The sequence below is a fragment of the Myotis yumanensis genome, unplaced genomic scaffold, assembly GCF_028538775.1.
Source record: "Myotis yumanensis isolate MYYU_CA2020_CCGP unplaced genomic scaffold, mMyoYum1.0.hap1 SCAF_11, whole genome shotgun sequence".
NCBI classification, from domain to species: Eukaryota; Metazoa; Chordata; class Mammalia; order Chiroptera; family Vespertilionidae; genus Myotis; species Myotis yumanensis.
Window position 1 is genome coordinate 1,728,344 of NW_027223762.1, and position 21,196 is coordinate 1,749,539.

General features: G+C 56.6%; 1 protein-coding gene across 2 annotated transcripts in view; it reads left to right on the plus strand.

Moving 5' to 3' along the window:
• Nucleotides 1-7,730: 7,730 nt before the first annotated feature.
• ASAP2 (ArfGAP with SH3 domain, ankyrin repeat and PH domain 2) overlaps nt 7,731-21,196 on the plus strand; it is a 90,911-nt gene continuing 77,445 nt past the window's right edge. For both annotated transcript variants that reach the window (XM_070428652.1, XM_070428653.1), the window contains exon 1: nt 7,731-7,945. In XM_070428652.1, coding sequence (XP_070284753.1) covers nt 7,820-7,945 — 126 coding nt within the window. In that variant the 5' untranslated portion in view covers nt 7,731-7,819. The remainder of the gene's footprint in view (nt 7,946-21,196) is intronic.

Consider the following 21,196-nt stretch of genomic DNA (forward strand, 5'->3'; position numbering starts at 1 on the left):
TATTGAACTATAATTCACATACTATACAGCTCAACCATTTAATAATCCACATACCATACAATTCAACCATTGAACATGTACAATTCAATGTCTGGGTTTTTTAAGCAAATTCTCAGAGTGGTGCGACCGTCACCTCGGTCAGTTTTAGAACATCACCCCAAATAGAAACCCCGAGACCCTTCCATGACGCTGCCCTATTCCCACATCCCCTCCCCAGCCCCAAGCAACCAGGAATCGACTTCTGCCTTTATAGACTTGCATATTCTGGGCATTTCATGGCGATGGAATCGTACACAGGTGGCCTCTGGGCCTGGCTTCCTTCACTTAGCACAGTATTTTCAAGGCTCGCCAGAGTTGCAGCCCATGTCAACACCTCATTCCTTCTCTGGCTGAGTAACAGGGTTGCTTTATGGATCGGATTGTGTCCCTCCCCCCCAAATTCCTGTGTTGAAATCCTAACCCCTAAATCTCAGAATGTGACTTTACTTGGAAGTAGGACCATTACAGGCCTCATTCCTCGCTCACCAGGCCCCGCAGAGCCGGCTGAGCACCGTGAAGACCAGGAGACGCGAGATTCTCCGAGAATCCTCAGGGGAGACCCCAGGGAGGGCAGGTGTGGGGTTGGTCCTGCAAGATGACCAGGGCTTGACGGATGGGCAGAAGCAGGGTGCCAGGCGGGGCCTGGCCATGAGGAAATACTCGCTGTGGTTGGTGAACAATGAGGGGGGTGGGGGAGCAGGGCTGCGGGCTGCGGGGCTGGAGCCGGGAAGGACCTCGGGGGCTGGTGCCACTTGTTCTCTCGGACTCAGAGGGGTGGTCGAGGCAGAGAAGGCCTCCAGCTCACTTAGCACCAAGGGCTGCGGGAGGGGAATGAGCAGCCCTGCGCCGGCAGAATGCAGCCGAGGGGCCATTCTAAACGTGTTCCGTGTGGGGGCCGGTCAGTGTCGCAGCCTCGCAGCCTTGCCACCACGGGCGACATAAAGGAACGAAGGGGTGTGGCCGTGAGCCCATAAGACCGTGCGAACACTCAAATTACAGGTTCATGTCATTCTCGTGTGTCACGAACCATTTTCTTTTGGTTTTGTTCAGCCATGAAGAAAAAGCCAGAGTCCTTCTTAGTAGATGAGGCCGTCTTGGGCCTCTGGGCCACAATTCTCGGACCCTGGGCCGGAGCGAGGCGGAGAAGCAGCCCTGGAGGCAGCTGGGGAGAGCGGGGGACAGAGGCGGCCTGGGGAGAGCGGGGGATAGACGGTGGCCTGGGGAGAGTGGGGGACAGACGGTGGCCTGGGGAGAGCGGGGGACAGAGGCGGCCTGGGGAGAGCCGGGGACAGAGGCGGCCTGGGGAGAGCGGGGGATAGACGGTGGCCTGGGGAGAGTGGGGGACAGACGGTGGCCTGGGGAGAGCGGGGGACAGAGGCGGCCTGGGGAGAGTGGGGGACAGACGGTGGCCTGGGGAGAGCGGGGGACAGAGGCGGCCTGGGGAGGGCCGGGGACAGAGGCGGCCTGGGGAGAGCGGGGGACAGAGGCGGCCTGGGGAGAGCGGGGGACAGAGGCGGCCTGGGGAGAGCGGGGGACAGAGGCGGCCTGGGGAGAGCGGGGGACAGAGGCGGCCTGGGGAGAGCGGGGGACAGAGGCGGCCTGGGGGAGAGCGGGGGATAGACGGTGGCCTGGGGAGAGCGGGGGATAGACGGTGGCCTGGGGAGAGCGGGGGATAGACGGTGGCCTGGGGAGAGCGGGGGGATAGACGGTGGCCTGGGGAGAGCGGGGGACAGAGGCGGCCTGGGGAGAGCGGGGGACAGAGGCGGCCTGGGGAGAGCGGGGGACAGAGGCGGCCTGGGGAGAGCGGGGGACAGACGGTGGCCTGGGGAGAGCGGGGGGACAGACGGTGGCCTGGCCGAGGAGGGTCCTCCTGCCGAGGCTGGGGGCGGGGGGCTTTAGCGCAGGGATGAGGGGTCCGACGAGGCAGAGTGAGCGCTATGCGGCCGAGCAGGGCTCCTACGAAACCCAAGGCCGGGTCTAATCCAGGGGCAGAGAGGGCTGGACTCCAGAATGTAGATTATTACCAGCTCCGTTCACGGCTTTGGCCGAACCTACTTACACTGAGGGCTACTTACACCACTTGTTTGCTCTTCACTGAAGCGGGCCCGCCCTCCGTCTGCCCTTTCTGTGTTGTCCCAGCACTTGAGAAGAACAGATGGCATTTTCTGAATCAGCCTAAGATTTTATGAACGCACGTCGCCTCTGCGTGCATAGTCCAATGGATGGAGGTCCAGTTCGATCCGGGCCTTATCGCAGGGGCGTGACTCAGAGCGGGAAGGTCTCCGCCCGGCCTCTGGGAGGTGGGTTACCCTCGGCAGGGGGTGGTAAATGTTTAACCACCTGCTCCCTGAAGGACAAGCATACGTTTATTTTGCGTTAACTTCATTCTATAAAGGATGTATAGCAGTCCATTTATAATCACAAATTATACACTATTTGTTTTTTTATTTCAGAGAGAAAAGGAGAGGGAGAGAGAGAGATAACAGCATCAATGATGAGAAAGAATCATTGATTGGCTGCCTCCTGCATGTCTCCTACCGGGGATCGAGCCTGCAACCCAGGCAGATGCCCTTGACCGGAATTGAACCTGGGACCCTTCAGTCCATAGGCCGACGCTCTACCCACTGAGCCAAACATGCCAGGGCTATGAACTATTCTTTATTGATACTCCATATAGCTAATTGCCTTTCCCAGGAGCTCTCATTGATTTTTGCTGACCTCTTGTATTCATAGTCAATTGGTGTTTGCATTTCAACTGCGATTTGACAAAATAAAACTATGAATAAATCTTGATTACAATCCAGCTCGTCAAAGAAGTGGCTGCCGTCATTGACAAACGAGTGTAGTTCCAATGTGAATGTTGGCTGACGTTTTGTTTACGTTAATGGGCAAGATAAAAATGAAGTTGTAAAGACGGATGCCGTACGTGCAACTCATCTGTCAATGACATGAGCCACCTCTTCGCTGAATCACATGAGTTTGCAAATACCGAAAGGATATCACCTCAGGTATCTTCCATTCACAACGGAAAGGCTACAGACATGACACACAGATGGTCTCACCTGCATGAACATTTTCTCTGTCACTTAGGTTTAGACAATCAACACAACAATAAAATAAAACAACAAAGTTGAGCACTTGCCCATTTCTGTGGTGTAAACACTTCCGACACGGACAATTTCAAGCTCTCAGAACGCCCAGTGGGGAAGAGATGTGCACAGCACATGATTGTGGTAGTATTTCCAGCTGCAGTGGACGGTTGGCAAACCCCTGACCATCTAACGGTCGGTTTTCTGGCATCGGCTGGAGCATACCGCAGGTTACACCTAACTTTCCTAGAACGGAGAGTGTCACCTGAAGAATTGGCTTTGTTAAAACTAACGAAAATAAACAAACAGACCTCCAGGATCTTATGGTGACGTGAGCTGTAAGTACATCAGCGCGTCATCTAAATCTACCAGCTTTTTAAAAAAATGACGACATCCTCAAATATTAGCTTTTTTGAGAATTAGCTTTAACGGTCACCTAAGACATCCTCATTGTCAAGTGCCGTGGCCCAGTGGTTAGATTCTCAGCAGTAACAGGGCCTTCGTGCCCAAACTCACATACACTGTGGACCAGGAATCGCAGGTGCCAGGGCCGGAAGGAGCCTTTGAAATCAGCTGGGCCATTGTCTTTCGGTGGAGTCCAGAGCGGTTATTTTACTTCTCCAAAGTCACAGATAAGCACAGCTGGCAACAGAACCTAAGCTCTCGTTTGTAAAACAGTTGCTGCTATATTAGTCCCCCCCCCCCGCCACCCCCTCTCCTAAAGTGCCAAGGGCAGGGCACTGTGACAAATGTACTCAAACTTCTCTCGCTTTGGGGATAAGCGAGTCCCTTCGGCAAGTCTGTTTTGGGGGAGAGTACTGGTTAAGCCGTGGAAAAGAAACTTCCGGTCACGCTTGCCTGCTTGCATCATGAGGGTGCCCCGTTGTTGGTTTTTGTGGGTTTTGTTCTGCTTTTCTATTTCATTACACCGTCCCCCAGAGTTCTTTTCAGGCACAGATGTTCACTCCAAGAGTAATCGTTGACAAACGAAGGACAAGGGGACTGGGTGAGTCCGGTGTGAAGCCGGCCCACCCTCGAGCACACGTCAGAGACAAGAACGTATTTCTCACACTTTGATCTGAGCGTGAGAAGCTGGGGTTCCTGGGGAGCGCAGGAGGCAGAGGATGCCTTTGGAAGACGGGCTGTTGGCCAGTCTCCGGGGGCCGCCGAGTTCCTGTCTGAGAGGAGATGTTTTCTCTCTCCCCCGGAGGTGACCAGCCTGAAACACCAGGCTTCTTCCGTTCATTTTTTTCTTAAAAAATAATACAAGTCCACAGCCTCATGTCTAAAACCTCTGGAGCCAGATGTGTGTGGAATTCTGAATGTTTCAGATGTTCAAACAGGTCATGCAGCAAACATACTAGATAATCTGTTGTGTCACCCCCGTGGGGCCTGGGGCAAGACTCCATCATCAAGCACATTTATATTTTGTAGCAAAACATAAATATTCATAAGAAGTGGGGTAAACAAGACTATAAATAGCCTCACATCAGTTCATTTCAGGTCAAGCTGACCACTGCAGGAGTTAAATTTTAAGCTTCAGATGATTAAGGCTGGTGAGACTGTAATGTTCTGAATAAGGGTGTAGATACAGGCCTGTCACGGCATTATCAGCAGTTTTCTTTCTATGCATTAAAAAAATGTGTGTTTCTGTGTGTGTAATGTTTTCTTGATCCATATTCAGCTTTAAGTTTATTATTATTTCTTGGAAACTACTGATTTGCATTATACACACACACACACACACATACATACATATACATATTTTAAAATATATTTTTATGGATTTCAGAGAGAAAGGGAAAGGGAGAGAGGGACAGAAACATCAATGATGAGAATCACTGATGGGCTGCCTCCTGCACGCCCCCTACTGGGGACCGAGCCCACAACCCCGGCATGTGCCCTGACAGGGAATCAAATGTGATCTCCTGGTTCACAGGTTGATGCTAAACCCCTGAGCACACGGGCCGGGCTATTCGCATTATATTAACGTCAGAGACACATTAGCCGAGTTTTGCTCTGATCCTGCTTCATTTCGGCTTCTGCCTTGGGCGGGGTCTTCCGAGACTCGCGGGGGTGCCGGGAGGAATAAACTGCTCTGGTGCCTACCCTGCCGTCTTCTTTGCACCAGCCATGCGAAGGGCCTGGTCGCGACCGCCTCCCCGCCAGCTTCGCTTCCACTTGTAAAATGCCGTGCAGCTTTGCAATCTTATTTTTGTGGCTACTAACGGGAGGACCTTCAGTCCCTGGAAAGTTATATTAAACCAGAAAAAAAAAAAAAACGAGAACAGGAGCTGCACATACAGACAGAACAGGAGAAAACTCCAAGGCTAACTTCGTCCTGGCATATAGAAGTCTAGATCAGTCTGGCTAATGCTGAGAAAAATAGTCCTCTCCCTCCGTAAATCCCCAGAGCCCGACAGACACTCGTCCTCCATCAAATAGGACTTGAAAAATTAGCCGGGACATTCTGCAAGGTCAGTGAGCAACAGCAACGCCTGTAGCTGCACAGCCAGCAAGGCAGGACCAGCCTGGCCGGAGCAGGAGAGGATGTATCCACGTAAATAATACGTACAGGCTTGCATTGCAGCAAGTTGCAAAGGCAGAAAACCATCAAAGACACTAAAAAAGGGGCGGGGGAGAGCTACACATACAGGGAGGAGAAAAGAAGAAATGCTACAGGTTTTCAAATGGTAATTTAGTGCCTTGTGTAGTAATAAAAGCAACCACGGATACAGCTATTGCAGAAAGCGAAATTTCACAGGCAGTGCCACCAAAATACCAGAGGCCATACATCGCGTCTGACCCAGGCTGCCACCTCGTAGAGCGAATTCTCACATGGGAGCTTAAAAAAGAGTGTGTGACCGGCCCACTGTGCTGCGGCCACGGCTTTGTCTGACGTCTTGAATTTCCAATGTCTCTCACACTTCCTCCTTTTCGGATGCACAAAAGGTTTTTGTCAAGTCTCTCTCGGCTTTATGGCCGGCAGCTACAGAAACCATGCCGCAGGCCCCGTAGGGCCAGCGTGGAGTTATAGGGTGTGATTGTCGTTGGCTAATGTCTGCAGAGCTTCTGGATTTTTAGAAATAACTGAGAGCTGTTATATGAAAACCTGTAGGGGATGAGATTTGCCCGCTATGGCTGCCCACTCTCTCCGGAACGGTATGGAAAAGCTCCCGGATTCAGGAACCTTACAGGGGCGGACACCGGCCTAGGACCCTAAAGCCAAGTAACCAAGAATGACCTATACTTGCATTAGCTCAGGAACATGACTGGGACAGCTGCTGGGAATCAAGGGGACGGGTTTGAATCTCCACTGGGCCGCTCTCCGGGGCCCTGGGCCCTGGTCTTCTGTAGGAAACCAACTCCCACCTCCTGACCTGGTCCTAGGCCAGCGGTTCTCAACCTGTGGGTCACGACTCCTTTGGGAGGTCAAACGACCCTTTCACAGGGGTCGCCTAAGACCATCAGAAAACACATATATAATTACATATTGTTTTTGTGATTAATCACTATGCTTTCATTATGTTCAATTTGTAACAATGAAAATACATCCTGCATATCAGATATTTACATGACGAGTCATAACAGTAGCAACGTTATAGTTATGAAGTAGCCACGAAAATAATGTTATGGTTGGGGGTCACCACCACATGAGGAACTGTATTAAAGGGTCGCGGCACTAGGAAGGTTGAGAACCACTGTCCTAGGCCATGAGGCCTGGGAGTGTGCACTGAGCAGAACCGCACTCGTAGGCGGTCGGTTCCTGTTGTTACAGAACCACAGCCAGACGCGGGCGACCTGGGCACTGGTCACGCGAAGTGCGCGCCCGGGGCGGAGCGCACCGTCCGGTAGGGGGCGAGCGCCTCACACCTTCTCCCTCGCGGGCCGGGGCCGGGGCCGGCGGGCCTGGCGGCTGGGGGGGTGCGGGGGGGCGCAGAGAGGCTCCAGGCCGGGCGGGTGGGGCGGGCCGAGGCGGTGGCTGGGGCGGGGCCTGGCCGGGTGGCCGAGCGCATCCTGCGCGCGCCCCGCGGGGCCGGGAGGGGTGGGCGCCTGGGACCTGCCCGCCCGGGGGAGCCCCGCGGGGCGCGTCGTCGAACCCCAGCCGGCGGCGCGGGGTCCGAACGCCGAGACAATGCGGGGCGCGGCGCAGGGCGAGCGGTCGGCGGGCCGGACGCGCGCCGCCGGCTTCCTGCGGGCCCGGCTCCCCGGCGGCGGCGGCGGCGGCGAGCGCGCGGATTGGCCGCCCGGCCCTCGGCGCCGCCCCGCCCCGCGCCCCGCCGGCCGCCGCCCCCGGCCCGGGCCCGCCCCTCTCCGTCGGACGCGCTCGGGGCCCGCGGCTGGGTGGCGGGCACTTCCCGCCGGCTCTGCGCTCCGCCCGGGGGCTCGCTCGGCAGCGCAGGCGGCGGCGGCGGCGGAGCGCTCGGCGCGGCGGGCGGACGGGCCGGGCCCGAGCTGCGCGGGGCTGCGCGCGCCGCTCCTGCTCCCGCCGCCCGGGCCCGCGGCCGGCCCTGCTGCGCCCTGCGGCGGCCCCCGCGGCGGCTCCCGGGGCTCCGGCGGCCCGCGCCCCGGCGCGTCCCTTTGTCCGCGGACCGGGCGGGCGGCGAGGGCGGCGTCCGAGGGGCCGCAGGAGGGAGCCCGGCGGCGGCGGAGCGGCCCCTGCCCGGCGGTCGGCCGCGCGCGCCGTGGCGATGCCGGACCAGATCTCCGTGTCGGAATTCGTGGCCGAGACCCATGAGGACTACAAGGCGCCCACGGCCTCGAGCTTCACCACGCGCACGGCGCAGTGCCGCCACACCGTGGCCGCCATCGAGGAGGTAGGTGAGCGCGCGCCCTGCCCCCGGCCCCGCCCGCGGCCCCCTCCCGCGTCCCGGGAAAGTTTCTTCCCTCCGATCCGGACGGGGCCGGGCTCCCTGCTCCCGAAACAGGAGCCCTTTGTTCCGTGGAGGGGGTTCGGCGGACCGGGCCGATGGCCACCTGGGGCCTCTTCTAGGGACCCCGCCCCGCCCCCACTTCCCTCGCCGGGCCCCGGCCCGCCGGTTCCCGGACCCGCCCAACTTGGGCCCGAAGGCCGGCCGGGCGGTGGGCGGGGAGGGGGCCGGGGTCCTGGCTCGCCCGCCCTCCCCGCGCGCCGCCTCCCGACTGGTTGGAGGAGCGCGCCCGCCGGCAGCCGGTCCCGCGGGGCAGGTGTGCGCCGCGCGCCCCTGGGCCGCCTCTGCGGGGAGCTGGCCGCCCGGGAAAGGTGTGCGCGGCGCCCGGAGAGGGTGCGGGGCGCTGCGCGGAGGCCGGGCTGCTGATCCCCGGGCCTGGGTCGCCGCCCCGGCTACCTGCGTCTCACCTGCCACCTCCGGCCTGGAAAGGCCTGGTTCGGTTAAGGCGCAAAGTCATCGCGCCGAGCGCTCACGGCTCAGCCCGCCACATCCTGCGGAGGGGACGCGGGGGCGCAGCCGGCTCGGGCCGACCAAGCCACGGGCGGTGTGGGCAGGGCCGGGGCGGGGAGCGCAGGGCCGCCGCCGACTGGTTTGGGGCCGCTTCTGACCTCGCTGCCCCCCTTTCCCTGCCGCACCCTAAGGGACCAGCCCTGCGTCCCTCCCAGGCCGCGATGCGGGGCCCAGACCCTGCGGGTCAAGTGGCCAGCGCTCCGCTTGGCTCCCGATGGGGAACCCGCTGACCAGCCAGACGTGCGCCCATATTGACTAGAGATGATGAAGTTTCTCTTGGCCGGAATGTCAAGTTACAGCCCTAAAATGGGGGTGTTGTAGGTGTTTTAGGTTCTAAAATTTAGAAGATGACTGGGCCGGAGGGAGGGAGGGAGGGAGGGAGGGGAGGCCACCGGAGGGCTTGAAGTTAGGCGATGGCATTCATTTCTTTGGTCCCTGGAACAAAGCCTTTGCTGTTAGGAATTGCTTGGGGGGTGGGGGGTGGAAATCCGGAATGTTTCTCTTAATGGAGTTTTTTTTTTTCTCTGTAGACACAGTCAATAACAGGCTAAATCAGAAGTAACAGATTCAGCACTCTGCCTGTTAGAAGTGTAGCCAGGGCATCCTCCCAGCCTCCCTCTCCCCCCACCCCCTTTTTTTGCAGAGGAGACGGGCTTGCAAACCTTATTTAATCACAGTGAGTCCTGGGATCCAACCTCGCTTAATTCTGCCTGAATCAGCGAGGCTTAAAAATAATGCCTTCAGATGAGGCCGATGGGAGGGCCTCGAGAAGCCCCCCCCCCCCCCCAAGTGCTGGGCAAGAGAAACATGTTCATCATGTTTTGAAAATACACCATTAATAATGTTAATGGAATGATTGCAACCAAAAAGGAAGCAGGCTGTTTCTTAAGGGAACATGGGGATAGTCCCGGAGCTCCGTGGCCAGGGCCTTCAGAAAGGCCTGACTGTGTGGGGAGTTCTGTGTGTTTTCCCCGCTGCAGAGTCAGCTAAATATCATTAATGCAGATGCGGGAAAGCCGGGCAGATAGGAATCGCTCCGAAGACGGGCACAGCCTTTCTCTGCTTCCTTTGCGTCTCCAGCGTGTCAGCCCAAAGCTCTCTCCGAAGCTGCTCGGGAGCCGGCTGGAGCTCAGGGACTGAGCAGATTAGAGGGACGGGATTCGGTCCTTTTATTAAACTGCAGACTCGCTCCACGTGGCTCTCGAAGCCCAAGAACGTTAACGTCTCGCCCTGACCGGTTTGGCTCAGGGGAGAGAGCGTCGGCCTGCGGACTGAAGGGTCCCGGGTTCGATTCCGGTCAAGGGCATGTACCTTGGTTGCGGGCACATCCCCAGTAGGAGGTGTGCAGGAGGCAGCTGATCGATGTTTCTCTCTCATCGGTGTTTCTACCTCTCTATCCCTCTCCCTTCCTCTCTGTAAAAAATCAATAAAATATATATATTTTTAAAAAGAACGTTAACGTCTCAGATATGAGAAGGTGGAACTCCTCGAACTCAGCGCAGGTCTGTCTGACGTGAAGCAGGTCCAGTCTGCATCCTGGGAGGGCGGCCCTCTGAGCTGGATTTATGAGAGCGAGATTTGCAAGTGGTTAACTTCCTCGAGGAGTCACCGTGGACTCGTTTAAATAATGCCCTTTCCAGGGTGTTTACCAAAACCTGGCCCATTTATGGTTTTATTGCCCAGGGATGCCCACAGACTTTGGATTTTAACAAGCATCTACTTTTGCTACTGAAGAGTGGCATGAGAATGGGTATGTGACAGGAAGTTACCGATTTAACAGAAATACGTACATGAAAGTTTGTAGTCCCTCAGTCCTGTGTTCAACAAACGAGTGAGTCCTGAACTAGTCAACTAATTTTAAACGGATTAACCTTTGGGGACCTGGCATTTCCAGTAGGCTCGGCCTGCTAAAGCTCGGTGTACAACTGAATGCACTTTTTTATCTCTTTAGCATGCACACCTGCAGCTGGGCCCCGAGTAGCTGCGGGGTCCCTCCCCGATGCTATGGCTTTCACAGCTGTGGTATGTATCCCTCACGCCTGCTTTCTACGCGAGGGAACAGGCGCAGCGAGGTCCCTCTGCTCCCGGCGACAGAGCTGGCGAGTTGAAGAGCTGGAATTTGAACTGGGCTCCGGGCTGTTTTCAGAAACAGATGCTGCTTTCTGTTCCTATGTGAGGCTGGGTTCTCTGAATTACTCCTTTGTCAGCTAGACCTGGGTTCACGTTCAGAGTCCACCACTTGCCAGGTGTGTGAACTCCGGTGAGCTATCCAAGGTTCCGAATTGTCCCCCACTTTCAGGCCTGGCTAACAGGAGGCTGTGGTGAGGGTGTAATGAGCAAATACACGGCACAGTGCCTGGCAGACGGCTGGTTTAACCAGCGCTAAATGCTTAACAGGTTGTGGTTAAGCCACAGAACCCAGGGAGGACCATGGGCCCCAGAATGAGATTTGCATGAGGGAGGGTGGGAGGGTGGGACAAGTGAAATGGCTAAACGAGTAAGTGAATGGAAAGCTACTCTATGAAACCCATGTCTCTTTTGTTTTTATTAAATCCATGTTTATTTTTGTTGTTGTTAAACCCATGTTTATTTTTTTAAGCCGTTCTCTTGGCAACAGGTCAGCACATAGCCGTGTTTTACATTTTTCAGTTGATCACTTTCTCTGGGTGAAATCATTATTTTGCACATTTTAGTGTGAAGTCCGGTGCCACCTTATGGAATACAGCCTGCGTTTTTGGAAATAACGGGGGAAAAAATAAGTAGTGATGGCATAAATCTGTAAAGCCAGCTCTCCCCCCCCCCCCCCCGCTTTTTTTGGGGGGGGGGCGAGTTATTTCTGTCTCAGTTTCTTTGAGTCTCTGGGTACTTTGAAATTGTCTCAAAATAGGAAAAAATGTATCCTCCTTGGAAATCCCGTGTGTACAGTTAAACGCGCCTTCAGAGCACCCTGCGTCCTGCCTTCCCCGTTGGGCTTTGTAGTTTTAAACGTCAATTTGATGCTGCTGCGGAAGAAGTAAAATTTAATCTCCTTCCCTCCGGGGCCATCATTCTCTACCCTGTTGTCCTTGGTTACCTTGGAGACCTCAGTGCTGTCACAGCCCAGGGTTCTAAGTGCAGGGTTGGGGTGAGCATCTGGGATGCTTGTCTGGGCTGCCCAGACCCCCAGGGCCTTGCTGTCCTTCCCAGCGGTCAGGGTGGGAACCCGGCCTCCGGGCTTTTCAGGCAAGAATGCGATTCTGGCTCAGCCAGCGTGGCTCAGTGGTTGAGTGTCGACCTTTGAACCAGAAGGTCATGGGTTCGATTCCCAGTCAGGGCACGTGCCCAGGATTTGGACTTGATCTCCAGTGTGGAGCTTATAGGAGGCAGCCGAACCATGATTCCCTCTCATCATGGATGTTTCTCTCTCTCCCTCTCCCTTCGTGTCTGAGATAAAAAATACATATATTTAAAAAAGAAAAGAAAATGTGGTTCTGCATCTCAGCCCTCGTGACTTGTTTGACAAACAGCGCTTCCAGACAATCCCAGGCGAACAGGCTCCGCCTCTGTCGGCCGGGGAACGTCACCTTCTTGCCCGTGCGTTTGCGTGTTTGGAAGTGAGGCTCTGTGGGCAGACGGGCCCCCTAGGGTGCTGTCTGTGTCTGGAATCTGGCCTTACGTGTTCCGAAATGTTGGAGTCACTCACGGAAGAAAGGATCTTCTCTTAGTGCCCCCCCCAACCCCACCCATTTCATTTCTCTCCTTTTTTTTTTTTTTTTTTTAATATATTTTATTGATTTTTTACAGAGAGGAAGGGAGAGAGATAGAAAGCCAGAAACATCGATCAGCCGCCTCCTGCACATCTCCTACTGGGGATGTGCCCGCAACCCAGGTACATGCCCTTGACCGGAATCGAACCTGGGACCTTTCAGTCCGCAGGCCGACGCTCTATCCACTGAGCCAAACCGGTTTTGGCCATTTCTCTCCTTTTTTTGTGATTAACAGTAAGAAGCACCAGTGCTGCTCCTGGTGAGCGCAGACCCTGTTGTTCGTTCCGTGGGGACTCGCTGAGCCCTGCTGAGCGAGGGGCCGGGATGGGCGTGCCCTGGGGAGTGAGTTCCCTGTGAAAGCTCAGTGGGAGGGACACACGTCGTCCTACAAACAAGCCAGCGCGATCAGCCTGGGCCCTGGCTGCCCGAGGGTCCGGCCACGCCCCGGGAGGGAGTGGCCAGGCGCCCGGGGCTGGGGTTAGGAGGCCTGGGCGGCGGCGTGTGGTTGGCATGTGAAGCCGAGGGAGTCACCACATGCTTTAGTCATGAAGGTGCCTCCATAGGACCCTCCCTGCCGTAGGTCCATATTGATCCGCTCCCGACGTGGTGGCCGGCTGGGCCTCTGGTTGGATTTTCCCAGCCACCCACTCCACAGAGGGCAGCTCGGGCCAGGAGCTGGGAGCAGTGCCCGGTTCTCCTGCACCCACATCTCTAGGCCCCGGTGGCTTGCTTCATGGAGCACAAGCGTGGCGAGCCCGTCCTGCCCCACGTGGGGGCTGGGATGCACACGGAGTTTCTCAGTGGCACCGGCCACGTTCACGTGCTCGGTAGCGCCCGAGCCGGTGTGGCTCAGTGGGTAGAGCGTGGCCTGCCGACGGAAGGGTCCCGGGTTCTATTCCGGTCAAGGGCACGCACCTCGGTCGCAGGCTTGATCCTGGGCCCTGGTCTGGTCAGGGCCCGTGCGGGAGGCGACCAACCTATGTGTCTCTCTCACATCGGTGCTTCTCTCTCTCTGCCTCTCCCCCTCCCTCCCACTCTCTCTAAACATCAATGGAACAGTAGCCTCCGGTGAGGATCGTCTGGCCACGTGCCTGTGGGATAGCGCAGGTCCCGGGCATCCCATCGTGCTGTGCACGGGGCTCAGACCTCGCCGTTCACAGCAGGGCCCACCCCGCGAGCCTGGCAGACAGCAGCGTCTCAGACCCACCTCAGGCCTCTGAGTCAGAGCCCATGGAGCAGGCACATCAGGTACAATCTGTGCACATCAGGTACATTCTGTGCACATCAGGTACATTCTGTGCACATGGCAGTGGGAGAAGGTGTTCTGGGCTGGGAGCCTGGCTGCGGGGCATCTGTAGGAGATTCGGCCCTGCCCTGAGATGCTGGCTTCGTCGCTTGGGGCGGGGCCTGAGCTTTTTTTTTTTTTTTTGGCACCAAGAATTTAGGACTTTTCTTTTGTCCCAAAGTTGCTGAAGCAAAGTCATGATAAAGCATTCTGCTTTCCTTTATCCCCCCTCATGCATACAGGAAAACTGTTGGTGGGGGGGATGATTTTGTACATGGGGAGAAGCAATGTAAATTCACAACTTACAGGTGAGGGTTCTCTGTGCCACTCGTTGCTTTAAACAGTTTATATGGACCTCGCCGATTGGCTCCGTGGATAGTGTCAGCCTGTGACCTGAGGGGTCCCGGGTTTGAGTCCAGGGAGGGCACAGGCCTGGATTGCGGGCTCGATCCCCAGTGCGGGGTATGCAGGAGGCAGCCCATCAATGGTTCTCTCTCATCGTTGATGTTTCTCTCTCTCCCTCGCCCCTCCTCTCTGAAATAATACAAATATGGTAAAATTTAAAAAACCAGTTCATATGGAAATGCAGTCACAATCAGCAGGGGACCTCCTGGCCATGCGCTCACAGTGGAGGTTCGGGGAGACCAGCCTGCAGAGCACGAGAGTTCTGGGGGGCCGGCGGTCTGCCGTGAACCGGGAGGTTGCCCGTTTGAACCGATGCTGCTGTCCCTCGGCGTGTCGGGGGCCCAGGACGGGGTTGAAGTGTCATCCGTCACCCCTGGGGTTTCCCCCCTCGTCTTTTCTCTCTGGCGTTTATGGGGCACTTCCTGTGTGCCGGGCATGCTTTGATTTCTTTAGATGCATCGATTGACTTGTTTAATTCTTACAAAAACACCGAAAGGTCCAGAGAGCCTGAGCCACTTGGCCGAGCTCACAGAGCCAGGGGGGTGGGGGCAGGTTCGGACTCAGCATGTTGGCACCAGAGCTGCCCGGGCAGACCCGGGGCCAGGGAGGCCTCCGCGCCGCCCCCCCGCCCCCGTGACCCGGTCCCCCCGTGACCCGCACGCGCTGTAGCCAGTGGCCTCTGTTGCACTTCTCGCGTGGACGCTTCTGGACGGGCTGGCTGCTGCTCCACTTCCTCCGGCGCCTCTGGCCTGGGCTGCGGAAACGCTTCCCGCTCCGCCGACACGCCCAGCCCGCCGCAGAGCTGGCCGCGGCCCACAGCCTGGCAGGAGGCCTGCCTGCTAACGGGATCGCGGATGACATCACCGCACTCCCGCTGAAGGTGGCTGTGTCTGCGTGCCTGTGTACACACTCAGAGCTGCCAGGAAACGGGGGTGGGGGGGGGTTCCCACTGATGATGAAGCCCTTGTCTAGGGTCCCAGCAGGTGGTCAGGCTCGGGGCCTCGCTCCCTAGCGCCCCACAAACCCGCCCATTCCTGCTCCTGTTGTGTGTGTTTTTCTTAAACTCAGCTCCAGTGGCCGACATTCCCTGGAGCCTCGTTCTGTTAGGGCAGCGGTTCTCAACCTGTGGGTCGCGACCCCTTTGGAGGTCGAACAACCCTTTCACAGGGGTCGCCTCAGACCATCCTGCATATCAGGTATTTACATGACGATTCATAACAGCAGCAACATGACTGTTATGAAGTAGCAACGAAAATAATTTTATGGTTGGGTCACAACATGAGGAGCTGTATTTAAAGGGCCAGAAGGTTGAGAACCGCTGTGTTAGGGGCTGTGCTGTGTCTTGAATTGGTTAGCGAACCTGACGCAGGTCCTGGCGTGACCTCTGTTTCGTAGGTGACGAAACTGGGGCTCAGACAAGTGACGCGGCCGCAGGTCCCTCGCCCACAACGAGCAGCCGCCTGCGATTAGCATCCTCGAGTGTCCCTGGGGGTCTCACTCCCGCCGGCCCCTTAGTGGACCGCCTGTCGTCGGCAGGCCAGGCCATGGTTGCCGAGATTGCCTGGGGGCCCAGCCCGGTCACGGACGCCAGCCCCTGGGAGGTGCTTAGCATCAGAGGTGCTCGCTGAGTGACCTTCACGCCCACAGGAGACGACGAGGACAGACCCCCTTCACAGACGCTGTCCCAGCTGCGTGGGCCCCGGGCCAGGTGGGCGGCGATGAGATGGGACAGTGGTCCCTCTGCAGCAGCTCTGTGTTCTGAGTGGTGGCTGCTGCAGGGTGGGTCCCGGAGGTGGCGTGTCTGGGCGGCTTTGGGTCAAGAAGGCAGTGCCCGCGGGCAGTGCGGGAACTTGGGGAGATTCTGAAAGGAGGAGGGAATATTAGATCTCACTCCCTGTAGCCCTGGCCTGTCACTGACCAGCTCTCGGTCCTCGGGCGGGTGATGTCGCTGGTCCAGCCTCCGTAGCTGAGACGGGCTGCAAGGCCTCCGCTCAGAACATGCTGTGTCCACTCCTGACCGGCTCCTCTGGGCTCTTCACGCTCGTGTGTCTGAAGAGGTCGGAGGGGAGCCTGGACTTCACCTCTGTCCTTCCCCCTTTCGGTCCCTCCCCGCGGGGGCCACTGGAGTCGGCGTGGTGTGGCCCGGAACTGAGCTGGGTTTTACGGCTGCATCGCTAGTCTGAGTTGGGAGAACTGGGGCTGTTTACACCCAGGTCCCCTCGAAGCGGCTTTTGCCGTCTCGGCTGCAGACCTTGGTCTCGACGGCGTCTTCACTGGGCGTTGCATCTCGGGGGAGAGCGGGTGATGCTCACCAGCACAGGGCCGAGTGGTCCTTACGTAGTTTGTTTGCTGAGCTTTAAGTCAACACTGATTTTCTGATATCGAGGTTCTAAGAGCCGTTCCCCAGGGTTTGGGGGGAGCCAGGGTTCCCCATCAGGAAGCTGGGTGTTCACACTTGCTCTGTGGATTTGGTGGGGTTTCAGGGTGGAGTGGAAAGGGCGCTAGCCGCGGGGTGAGACGAGCTGGGTCTGGTTTTAGTCGGGCCCTCACCTTGCCGGTGACCTTAAGCAAGTCACGCCTGCATGTCTGGTCTCGAGTGCGGGGTTTAGACGAACTGATCTCCGACTGGAAGCCCCACGGCGCTCTGATCAGTAGATCTTGTTTCTTTGTGTCAGTCACGTAGGTTGTGTTTGTAAAGGTTTTGAGGTAAATGGCGGGGAGAAAAGTCGGCAAGCCATGGCTAGTTTGCAGTCCTAAAAAGTGTAGTTCTGAATTAGATCTGCAAGTTGATTAAAAATATAAAAAACAACATAAAACTGCCCAGCCCGGCGTGGCTCAGCGTTTGAATGTTGACCTATGAACCAGGAGGTTTCGGGTTCAATTCCGGGTCAGGACACATGCCGGGTTGTGGGCTCAATCCCCAGGGTGGGACGTGCAGGAGGCCAGCCGATCAGTGAGTCTCTCTCTTCATTGATGTTTCTCTCTCTCCCTCTCCCTCTCCCTTCCTCTCTGTAATCAATAAAAATATATTTTAAAAAAACTTTCTACGGCTTCCTGAGACACTTCAATTTGTTGTTGCTTTTTTTTTTTTTAATTGGCATGCAATCCACATACCATCCCGTGTCCCCTTTCTATAGAGTCTAGTTCAGTGAGTAGTTTCATACATTCACGGGATTGTTCAACCTCCCCCGTATCCAGTTCCAGAGCTTTTTTTTTCACCTGGAAGGAGCCCCACATCCTTAGCAGCCCCTCCCCCCCCTTCCCTCGACCCCTCACCACCGCAGTCTTTCTGTCTCTGTAGATTTCTCTGTTCTGGGCATTTCCTGTCATGGAAGTCAGACCATAGAACCATACAGTAGGCGGCCTCGGGTGCCTGGCTCCTGGCACTCAGCAGGCTGTTTTCAAGGTGCAAACCTGCTGTATCATGCGTCTGTGCTTCATTCCTTTTTCTCTCTGAAAAATAGTCGAAAGTATGGATAACTTTTTTCCCCGCCTATTCATCAGTTGATGGACATTTGCGTTGTTTCCCCTGGCGGCGATGATGAATAGTCTGCTGTGGACATTCTGGTCCGAGGTCTTGGGTGGGTGGATGTGTTCTCAGTTCTGTCGGGCGTACGCCGAGGAGTGAGATTGTACACCTCACTGCTCCTATGGTAACGCTGTTGTCCGAAGGGGCCACGCCACTTCACAGTCTGACAGCAGTTTGGGTTCCAGTTTTTCCGCCTCATGGTCAACACTTACCACCATCTGTCTTTTTATTGTAGCCGCCTGAGGGGCGGGGAAGCCGGGTCTCCTGGACTTGATGGACATGTCCCTGTGGGTGCCTGCTGGTGCTGCGTGTTCTGAATTCACTGAGCAGATTGGAAGATGTGCCTGCCTGCTCTTTAGTTACAAAATAAGTTAGTGGGAACGTCAGGTGTGTTGGTAGAGAGGCTTCGACATTGGCCTCGCGCAGCCGGCCAGGGGCGTGGCGGTCCCTGGGAGTGCCCAGCCGGGAGCCAGCCCGTTGGGTTTGCTGCTTTGGGTGGCTCTTTGGTTGCGTCTTTCTGTGAGGTCGTTGTGCTGTGAGGTCGGTCTATGCGCATCACCCTAGCTTGCTCCCAGGGAGACCGCTCAGTCCTTGACAAAGGTCCTGATGGAGATTCCTGGTTTTCTCCTCGCCTTGTGCGTCCTCCTGCTTGTCTTTTCCTTTTCTTGCAAACGGGATTGGGGTGTGTTTGCTCTGAAGGCTGCTGGGCGGCCGGGACCTGCCCCTCTGTGGCCGAGGCTGTACTTGCCACGTGACGGCTTCAGGTTTGGAAAGGGTGCTGCTGGGTTGGTCTGTCCCAGGAAGAGCCCGGTGCACGCCCCAGGGAGACAAGATGGCTCTTCACGGGCCCCCTTCCTCTGTTCCCTCCTCCACGCTGCTGTTCCCGGCGTTTCCTGGGGGAATCCGTGGCTTATGCTGCAATCGGGGCAGCTTAGCGCTCGCACCTTCCTCCTTTTCCCTGCCTTCTCTCTCCTCTTCACTCCTGGGGTGCGATTTCAAACCTTCGGGGGCCTGGATTTTCTTTTTCTTTATAATTTTATTGATTTGAGGGAGGGAGAGAGGAAGGGAAAGAGAGAGAGAGAGGGAGAAACATCGATTTCTTCTTCCTCTTATTTATGGACTAGAGGCCTGATGCACGAAATCCGTGCAAGGGGCTCGGCCCTCACAGCCCCGGCTTTGTCCGGAATGTCGTCCTGAGGGACGTTCCCCTGTTTGGCCGTCCAGTCTAATTAGCATATTATGCTTTTATTATTATAGATTCATTGGCTGCTGCTTGTATGTATCCTGCCCGCAGATCGAACCCACAACCTTGGGGTATCGGGACAATGCTCTGACCAACTGAGCTACCTGGTCAGGGCCCGTGTTTTCTCTTTCTTCTTTCTTTTTTTTCCTTGTGTTTCTTTTTAAAGGAAGCCATTCCCGAGGGGATGGATTTGGGGGGAGCTTTAACGTGGATTTCAGGCCAGACCTGTCCTCCTGCCTCCTCGTCTGTCACTGCAGCTGTGGCGATGACAGGTTGCGGCCTCCTCCCCAGAACCGGGCTTATTGTTGTCCTGTGAGCGCGATTTCTCACCTTCTGTGGCTGCGCTGGGAGGAGCTCGGGGGCTGACGTGCAGCCTTTATGGTCAGAGCAGAGTCAGGGTCTGATGGGTCTCAGGGCGCCGTTGCTTCAGTTGCAGCTAACAGGACATCTCTCGGGGCTCCCGTTTCATTTGCTCTTTTAATTTATGGGCCTCCCTCCCTCCCTCCCTCCAGGCGCCTGGACGAGGGGCCTAGGCCTGCTCCACCCACAGAGGCAGGAGCTGCTCTGACACTTCGTTACATGTTTGGTCTGAAAGAGGGAGTCACAGGGGCCGCCGAGGAGTATTTCAGAAATTTGCTATTGTTTTTCCAAAAAAGCACAAATGTGCTATCAGGCTGAATAATTGGAGCCGGCAAGCCAAGGGCATGCTAGACCCTGGAAGGAAACAGAGGCCCTGTAAGGGGAGAGCCGTGACTGGGAAGGAAACCCGTTGGGGTCTCTGTGGCGTCATGTGACCCTCGGGGCCTAGAAAAGGCGTGCGGCCTGCCGGTACTGCTCGGTTGGCTGAGTGTCGTCCCGACACCGAAAGGTCATGGGGCCGATTCCGGTCAAGGCACGTGCCCAGCTTGCAGGTGTGTGTGGCCGGCAGCCAATCAATGTTTCTCTCTCTCCCTTTCCCTTCCTCTCGCTCTAAAATCAATGAAGGGTTGATTTAGGGTTCCAGGTCCTCCACCTCATTGGGTAAGGATTCTTTTTTTAAATACAAGACCTCACAGTTAAAGAGAAACAGCAGAGGCCCGGTGTACAGGCGGAGGCCGTGGAGGGAGGGAGGGATGGAGGACGAGACTCCCGGGCCCCCAAGGGTCGCTGGGAGCCACAGCAGGCGCGATGCTTGCTGTCTAGGCTGGTCCTTAAGGCGAGTCAAAGACAGTGGCTGCGGCGGGAGGGGAGCCTGTCCTCCCAAGGGCGGCCCCGTGGAGAGACTTGAGTTTTCCTGAGCGGTTTTGATGAGCTTTAGTTCACGAAGAAAGTTAATTATGTGGCGTGCCTCCTGCCTGCAGTGTTGGCCCGAATGCCGCGCAGGAGGGGCCAGGCGAGTCCGTCTGTCTGCAGGACACACGGACGACGTGAGGGCAGCCGGGCCTGTCTGCTGCTGAGGAGCGCGGGGACGGCAGGATGAGCCCCGTGGTGTCCCTGCTGACCTGTGAACCCCAGGACCTCCTTGGAGTTGGGAAGCTTCAGAATCCAAGCTCCCGGTGGCCACTGTGTTCAGGCGGGACCCCTCCTGCTGTGCCTGGGGCTGTGAGGTGCCTGGGGCAGGAATGAGTCTGCCTTGTCTCCCTGTCCTCAGAGCCCAGCATGCTGCCCAGCACGGGGGTCTCGGGAAATGTTGAAGGTCAAGGTCTAGGTCATCTTCATTCTGTGGTTTTCTGCCTCCCCCTAAAGCAGCGGTTCTCAACCTGTGGGTCATGACCCCTGAAAATACATCCTGCATATCAGGTATTTACATGACGATTCATAACAGTAGCAAAGTGACAGTCATGAAGCAGCAACGAAAATGATGTTATGGTTGGGGGTCACCACAACATGAGGAGCTGTATTGAGGGGTCGCAGCGTTAGGAAGGTTGAGAACCACTGCGCCTAAAGGGTTTGCTGTACGTGTAGCAATCAGTGTGTTTGATGTGCAGAGTCAGGGTTGTGGTGCCAGCCTTTGAAACGATCAGAGGACCAGGAAAATGGCTGTTGAGAGCCATCAAATCTCTACCCTGTAACACATCCCCGTGCAAGTACAGTTTCTTCATGGAACAGTGTGTCCGTCATGCCTTCCCTTCTGCAACGCCGTCCCCAGCACACCCAGCCCATCAGAACCACGTGCTTTCCTCGTCTCTTAGAGCAATCGGTCTTGGACTATCTCGGTTCATCTCTCTTTGATCCATCTGTCCATCCACCCATCTGTCCATAGAGCCTTCAGTCCACTGATGGGTCCATTCGTTGGTCCATCTGTCCGTCCGCCCGCCCATCCCTGGGACAGACCTGGGATGTGTGCCACCCCCTTTTCAGTCCCTCCTTGGAGCTCAGGCTGTGGGAAGGACGGGTGTTGGGCACCTGTGTCCTGTGGGCCGGACCCGAGGCCCTCCCC